This window comes from Sinocyclocheilus rhinocerous, unplaced genomic scaffold (genome assembly GCF_001515625.1).
Source record: "Sinocyclocheilus rhinocerous isolate Xijiao unplaced genomic scaffold, SAMN03320098_v1.1 scaffold579, whole genome shotgun sequence".
In the NCBI taxonomy this organism is placed as follows: domain Eukaryota; kingdom Metazoa; phylum Chordata; class Actinopteri; order Cypriniformes; family Cyprinidae; genus Sinocyclocheilus; species Sinocyclocheilus rhinocerous.
In genome coordinates, this window is record NW_015666542.1 from 22,685 (window position 1) to 31,443 (window position 8,759).

General features: G+C 35.7%; 1 protein-coding gene across 2 annotated transcripts in view; it reads left to right on the forward strand.

The window, feature by feature from the left end:
- The window catches only part of LOC107732680 (E3 ubiquitin-protein ligase RNF13), a 32,764-nt gene that overhangs the window by 5,624 nt on the left and 18,381 nt on the right, over positions 1–8,759 (forward strand). For both annotated transcript variants that reach the window (XM_016544094.1, XM_016544093.1), the window contains exons 2-3: positions 662–798; positions 896–976. In XM_016544094.1, the coding sequence (XP_016399580.1) occupies positions 685–798; positions 896–976 (195 nt within the window). In that variant the 5' untranslated portion in view covers positions 662–684. The remainder of the gene's footprint in view (positions 1–661; positions 799–895; positions 977–8,759) is intronic.

Genomic DNA, 8,759 nt, shown 5'->3' on the forward strand with positions numbered 1-8,759 from the left:
ATTTTCACATGCTTTCAGATGGAGCAGCATTTACTTCACAGAGCCGTAGTTCACTGAGAAGCTATGCAAACAGCTGTCATTATCGCGAACGATTTCTTCCATTTCAGAATCGCGCAATAAAATCGTCAGCGATTTTATTTTTTATTTTTGCGTAACTTGTCGGTGAACTACAGCTCTGTGTAGTAAATGCTGCTCCATCTGAAAGCACGTGATGATGATTTACTACTAATCACAGAACCGGCTTTACTAACAAAATGCGCATGACAATCGCATTCGATTAATCGTGCAGCCCTAATGTCTTCAACACAAAACTTTTCAAAAACACAAAGGAAAATTGACGAGGGTGAAGGTTTAGCTGGCTATCATGGTCCTGTTAGCCCTCTATCTGCATCATTATCAGGGCAAAAGGCATCTCGATTGACGACTGTTTGCGGTCTATTCTGGCTAAATATATTTTTGAAACCTTAGCAATTTGCATACTGTTTGCATTATGCTGTAACTCATATTTCACTAGTGCTCAGTTCTTTCCCAAGCGTTCAGTATATCCGATCATCTGCTTCCTTTGAACGGACAAACAGGGTTGCATTGGCCCTCAGAAACGGGAAATGTTTTCTGGGGACTTTCTGCTGATGTCTAATGCATCATTTCCTTTCGTTTGCAGGTGTAATTGAAGCAGGTCTTAAGATGCTGCTCTCTTTGGGGATGCTGATGCTCTCGGCCACACAGATTTACACCATTTTCACGGTTCAGATATTCGCCTTCCTCAATCTGCTGCCCGTGGAGGCCGATATATCAGCTGTACGTTTCTGACACGTGTGCAGCAACAGTAAATTGATATGCAACATTTAAACACATGGTTGCCGGACAGTAATTCATGGTTGCGTTTGTTTTTCAGTATTCATTTGACAACAAAACAGAGAACTTTGATGACTTGCCAGCTCGATTTGGCTACAGGCTGCCCAGTGAAGGACTAAAGGTGAGTTAGCTATTTTGATGAAAGACACAGTATCTTTAAAAAAAAAAATAAAAAAAAAGGGTTTTCTGACTATTATACAGTTGGTCTGTTCCAAACCCTAATGATCTGCCTTTATTTTGCTTTAGCTTGATTGTTTTTGTTTTTAAAACGAGTAAAGCAGATTCACTGTTGGAGTCTGTAAAGTTTGTGGTTTATTAAAAATGCAAAGGTAAAACATGACGTTTGTGCCTGATAAGTGTGTTTTGATAATTACATAATTGCATAATTATGCATATTACATAAATAATCATGATGGTTATATAAACTGCAATTATATTACAAATGGTTGTCATCCAAAAAATGTATTGAATATAGAAATGCACATTTTATTGATCTTTTTTTCCTTTATTTTAACATTTACATATTATTTAAAAATATTCTTGCCCATCATTGGTCACATCACCTTAATAACAACAATAAATATTATTTTACTGTGTATAATACAATATTCCGGTTGGCTGGATTAAAAAATATTTGTGTTAATATACAAAATAGATATAGAAAGGTTTTAATTATTCGGAAATATGTAAATAATTGTGCAATTTAAATAATAAATAAAACTTATTTTACTTGCAAATATTGAATGCATCTTTAAATGTGTATTTTTGTGTACTGGTAATATGTAATATATAATTAATTCACTGCAGTTTAAAAGCATAGTTTAAATATGTTTTATTTATTTTCTTTTTTGAAAAATAGTTATACTTTTGTTTAGCAAAGAAATTGATCAAAAGTGACCTTAAGGGCATTTTGTAATGTTACAAACATTTCTAGTGCAAATAAATACTGCTCTTTTGAATGTTTTATTGAATTGAAAAAAAAAATATGACAAAATATCACTGTTTACTGTATTTCTGGTCAAATAAAAACAGCTCTGTTGCGCAGAAGAGACTTTCAGTTTCAAAAAAATAAAAAAACGAACTTTTGAATGGTAGTTTAAGCTACATTAAACTTAGTGTACAATTACCAACAAAACACTTATGAGTTTAAGGAACGTTTCATATGAATGAAGAATGAAGTGTTTCATATGAACTCTTTGTGGTATAAATATGTTATGCTTAAACTATTGGTAATCATGACAGCTCTCGCCAGATGGGCATGTGAGGAGAGTTTATGCAAACGTCAGCTGTTCCAGATTGTTTGCCAGCACCCTGACGGTGTAAAAGCGGTTAAAAATAGATGTTTTGACCTGACCCCCAGACCTCAAACGTGGTGAATGAGTCTAGTTTATTGAGTCTCTGGCACTGTCCATGTGACGAGTGGAGATGATTGACCCAAAACTGCTGCACTCACGCTCCACGGCTCCGCTAATGTGAGACCTTACTCTCATCTGCAGAGCTCATGACCGCAAAGCAGAAACGTCATCAGAGAAGATCTGCAAAACTGGCCGAATGACTGCTCGATCTTAAGGAAACATTGTGTAATAAGTTGGTGTAGGGTCAGAAGCCAGTGAGATGCGTTTTTAAGAGACATTTGGATGATAACCAATGGTCTTTAATAGCGTAACTGGCCAATATTCAACAAATAAATCCTTTAATGAAGCAATCTGTCTTAGTCCTCATCAAAAACAAGAACATTTGTTCCCATAATTTATCCCATAATTTATTGTTGAAGGTGGTGAGTTTGTTGCGGTTTTGACGTCTGTAACGGTGCTGATTTAAAGGTTTTTAACTGCTGACAGTCTAAAGACACTTAAATGCTAGAGAAAGCTCTGACGGAGCATTTTTTACGAAGAGTAATGCGTAAGATGCTTTGCGAGGGTGTGGAGGTATCCGACTCCGATTAAAATCAAGCAGGAATACACTGAATTGAGTTTCCAAAGGCACAGTTGGCTGCTCAACAGATGGCTGCAATGCAAGTTAACTAAGGCAAAGTTAAAGTTTTCGGTCCCACTTTTATTTGAAGTGGTCTTAACTACTATGTACTTACATCAAAAATTAAGTACAATGTACTTATTGTGTTCATATTGTATTGCAAAACACTGTTGCTGCTATTGAGGTGGGATACGGGTAAGGTTAGGGGCAGGTTTGGTGGTATGGGTAGGTTTAAGGGTGGGTTAAAGTGTAAGGGATGGGTCAACAGTGTAATTTAAATGTAATTACAGAAATGAATTACAGATGTAATTACCGTATTGACCCGAATATAAGACGATGTTTTTTTCTTGGAAATACATCTGAAAAAACGCGGTCGTCTTATATTCGGGCCAATACGGTACATGCAAATATCTTTCAAATATAAGGACAATGTAAAAAGATGTATGTACACAATAAGTGCATTGTACCAAATGATTAATTTAAATGTAAGTACATAGTAGTTAAGGCCACTTAATATAAAGTGGGACCAAGTTTTCTCTTTTGGTCACATGACAGAGCATCAATGTCACAAAACCTTGTGTTTTCTATCTATGTGCAATATTAGCATCCACACCAACGAACGATAACGTTCTTATAAGTGTGTGCTGCTTTTATGTCATCTGCCACTTATAAACCCTGTTTACGTCAAGAATGGTAACGATAACCATAACAATAGCTATATTAGCGTCCTCACTAACAGATGATAATGTTTTTATTATGACTGTGCGCTGCTGTTACGTCGTCTGCAGAGTTGGTTATAACGCGTCACACAGTAATAATTAAAGTAAAGATATTGCGAGTGTATACAAATAATACTTATGTAATCTTTCAGTCAATATTAAATTAATGAAAGAACTATGAGTTTACACTTTGTAGTGTATTGTTTTTAGGTTTGATAACTTGAAAAGTAAAGTAAACATGAAAGTAACTTGAAAGTAAAGTAATTAGTAATCTGATTACTTTTTAAATGCAGTAATCAGTAATGTAATCAAATTACAATTTTAAAGAATTAATTAGTAATTTGTACTGGATTATACTTTTTTTGAGTAACTTACCCAACACTGGTCATCTGCCACTTTAAAAACCTGTTCACGTCAAGAACGAAAGCTATTAACATAATGATAGCTATATTAGCATCCACACTTACATATGATAATGCTCTTATTATAAGTGTGCACTGCTGCTATGTAATCTGCCACTTTAAAAACCTGTGCACACCCAGAACGATAACTATAACTGAAACTAATAATAGCTATATTAACATCCACACCAGCGGACGATAACTTTCTTAGTATAAGTGTGCGCTGGATTTTTGCCTTCTGCCACTTTCAAAACCCTGTTCACGTCAAGAACGATAGCTATTAAGATAACTATGATGATAGCTATATTAGCATCTGCACCAACATACGATAACGTTATCATAAGTGTGCGCTGCTGTTATGTCGTCTGCCACTTTCAAAACCCTGTTCACGTCAAGAAAAATAACGGCTGAGATAACTATAACGATAGCTATATTAGCATTTACACTAATGTATGATAACGTTCTTATTATAAGTCTGCACTGGTGTTATGCTGTCTGCTGCTTTAAAAACCCATTCACGCCCAGAACGATAACTAACGATAACTATAATGATAGCTATATTAGCACCCACACCAACTGACGTTCAGTTTACTATAAAGGCCTTTTCACACATTGAACGCGAAAATTTGGCGGGAATGTTCGGCGCGATGACGCTTTTGAATTAAAACAATAGATCCCTGTGGAGCTATTCACACTAGGCGCGATCATTCGCGGCTCGAAAAGCGAGGATTTTTTTCCCCGTCGCTCCGCGATGAACCGGGCGTCCAGTTAGATTTGAGCTACGATCACGTGCCCAGAGCAGCTGCTGTTGCACAGAAAGGTGAGAGTGGTGGCGCTGTTTCCAAAACCAGTGTAAACAAACACAGAAGAAGAGTATCCCGAGAGAGAAAAGGATGCCGAGTTCTTGTTATCATTGGTATTTGAGAACAGATTTATTCTCACATTTTCTTAATATAATTTCTATTACTTCTCCACTGAATTATGTGATCTGGAGAGCACTGTCAGTATTCTTCCACGTGCGCGAGTGTTACGAGTCAGAGCACGCTCACTCAAGATCTGTCAATCATGGGACCATATCTCCTGCCATTACGTATGAAAAAATGAGGGAAACATTTTTCTACAGATGAAATATGAAAGCAAATAAACATGATTGTGACGATATATTTTCTGTACGCGTTCAGTCCATACAAACATACAAAGAGTGCATGTCTGCCTATTATAGAATAAAAATCCACTTTATATCTCAATCGGAAGTTATTACAAGCACTCGATGATGGTTTAAAGTGAGTTTTAAGAAAGACCAAAAATAGTCACAGACATTTTCAAATGTAGCTTGATGCTAGTTGTACGTCTATTTATATTTTAGGATGTATTCTTGTAAGCATTATAGATGGTTTGTTTTTCTGGTGTAGAACCAAACTTTATTTATCTTAATTTAATGCTGTATGTTGAGCAGAGGACCATATATGAGATACATATCTGAGGAAAAATGCATTGTTGGTTGGCGCCACCTAGCGTGCCGGCGTGAATTAGCAGAAGGCGAACAATTTCGCGCTCTGTGGGAATTCACCTCACTTTTTCGCATCGAGCTCAGTGTGAAACGGCCTTAAAGGGATAGTTCACCCAAAAATGAAAATTCTGTCATTAATTACTCACCCTCATGTCGTTCCAAACCCGTAAGACCTTCGTTCATCTTCAGAACACAAATTAAGATATTTTTGATGAAATCTGAGAGCTGTCTGACCCTCCCATAGACAGCAAGAATCCTAACACGATCAAGGCTCAGAAACTTAGCAAGGACATCATTAAAATAATCCATGTGACATCAGGGGTTCAACCATAATTTTACGAAAATGTTGCGCAAAGAAAACAGTAACAACATAATTTATTCAGCAATTCTTCTCCCAGAGTTACCGTCTTCCACCATTTTGGAGAGTACCCCAGAACGTAATCAATGTATTAAAGGGATAGTTCACCCAAAAATGAAAATTCTGTCATTAATTACTCACCCTCATGTCGTTCCAAACCCGTAAGACCTTCGTTCATCTTCAGAACACAAATTAAGATATTTTTGATGAAATCTGAGAGCTGTCTGACCCTCCCATAGACAGCAAGAATCCTAACACGATCAAGGCTCAGAAACGTAGCAAGGAGATCGTTAAAATAGTCCATGTGACATCAGTGATTCAACTGTAATTTTACGAAGCTACGAGAATACTTTTTGTGCGCAAAGAAAACAAAAATTACGACTTTATTCAACAATTTGTCTGCTCCGCATCACCCTATAGTGCAGATACGTTGTTTTCGTTCAAATCAAAGCGTAAACGACGCTGTTTACGTATGTGATACTTTCAAAAATGGCGCTACAGGGTGACACGGAGGAGACGAATTGTTGAATAAAGTCGTTATTTTTGTTTTCTTTTGTGCACAAAAAGTATTTTCGTAGCTTCGTAAAATTACAGTTGAACCACTGATGTCACATGGATTATTTAACGATCTACTTGCTACGTTTCTGAGCCTTGATCATGTAAGGATCCTTGCTGTCTATGGGAGGGTCAGAGAGCTCTGTGTGTGCTGCATTTTTGTCGCGCTGCAGTTGTTGTAGTTTGCTGTTGGATTGTGGGTATTCATTTTTGCCTTGTTGCTAAAGTTACGAATTTCCACCCACTCCAATGTCACTTTTGAACCAAGTAGCTAGCTATTGGTCGGCGCTGTGAATTTGATTGTCAAATTTCACCAAATTTGAACCCAACGCGAAATTTGTATTTGGAAATTTCTTCACCACCAGAAGTCCATTGGGCGAAATTCTTCATTGCGCGGATTGCCAGTAAAATGACTGAATTGTGGATATTCATTTTTGCTTTGTTGGCTTGATATTGGTCGGCACTGGGAATTTGAGTGTCAAAATTTGAACCCAACTCAAATTTTGCATTGCGAAATCACAAAATTTCATAGCGCAACAATAAATGTGATTTACTGTGATTTTAAGTGCGATATTATTTGGACAACAGAATTGGATAATAGTTCCTAAAATTCATTAATTGGCTTTTATATTGTCGTTATGCTAGAGCAGTTCTACATTGTACTACTTTTTATGCTCTAATTGTGCCAATTTTCTGTTCCTGATTCACTGTCCTGATCACACAAACCTCATGATATGTTGGTAAAAACTGTGAAAATGACTTCACATCTGTCACTTCTCCATTTCGCTCAGCCTTTTGCTTTGATTTCCCCTTCTTTGTCAGCTCAAACCAAAGTGATGTTTTTAGAGGTCATCCACCAAGTTTTTCATATTTTCTCTAAGCAGCAGCGTTCACCTTTGTCCTGCTCAGCTGGACACAACATAATATGCTTATCGCCATCTATTTTTGATAAATATTGTGTTGGGAGTTAATCCCTGCCGGAAAATCCAGCTTAATCTGCTCTCTGTTTTGGAGCGTGGCAGCCGATCTAATCTAGTCATGAGCTGGTAAATCATCTTGGACCAGCAATCAACCTGCTGCGTTATGCCACCAAAGTGTAAATGTAAAGAGCCGCAAGGGCTGAGGGCGTCAGTCAGAACAGGAAGTAGTGTTAGACCACTTCCTGAAATGCAGGGTCTGTGGTTGCATTTGCTTTCTTCTGTCATTTTGAAAAAATATATATTCTCTCCGAACCCCGATGTTCACTATTCCTGGTTCGAGATCAGCAGGTTTAAGGGAATCAGCTCAGAACTGTTTTCTACAGTGGAAATCACTGTTTGATTTACAGTATTTATTTATTAATATATTTGTTAATGAACTTAATTACATTTTCAAAAACTATTTTTTGTAGTTTTAATTAATTTAATTAATTTAAATAAAATAATAAGAAAAAATTGAAGTACTTAAATGACTAAAACCATAACTAAAGTAAACATAAATTAAATATAATTAGAAATATTAAAAACAATAACCAATAACCAACAACAAAAACAAATTACAAAACCAATAAAATGGCATAAGTTACTAGAATTTAAACTAAAATTTAAATGAAAACTGAAAATAAAAGCTAATAATAACAATTATGGTATAGCTGATACCAGTAAATGGCTGATATTAATGTTATATAATATTTTTTCTAAATAAATGGAAAATTAAATACTTAAATTAAAATAAAAAACTAAATTAAAATCAAGTTTTAAACAAGTGCATTTAGGCTTCACAAGCCTGATTTATTTAATCTGTTAATATTTAATATAATTATTTAATAATAACAATGTAATGGCTAATTATTAAAATTCCAAACTAAATTGCCTAAATAATTAAAAAAGTGAATCAGTAAAAACAGACTTTTTAAACAAGTGAATTTAGGGATTACAACATTATAATGTAAATGATGAAAATGGATACTCGTTTTTCATTACTTAATATTATTATTTTCAAATAATTTCTAATAAGTATTTTAATATAATTATTTATTATTAACAGTTTTGTTAAAGGGTTAGTTCACCCAAAAATGAAAATTGGCTTGTGTTTTACTCACCCTCGAAGCATCCCAGGTGTATATGACTTTCTTCCTTCAGACGAATCCAGTCGTAGTTATATTAAAAATTGTCCTGGCTCTTCCGTTCCGGCGGATGACGTAGGATGTTGGCGTTGCGTGATTAGTGACGAATGCGGAGAGACAACAAGACAAAACTCCGGTCACGAATTAGAAGTACAAACCAAGGATTTGTGAAGAAGAATGTCGGAGGATTTCGATATAAGCCAAGAGGAGACTGTTTTTTCTTTGCTAAAGTAAGAAAACTTTGCTTCCTTTGATCCTGTAAACAAACTCGCGAGACTAGCAT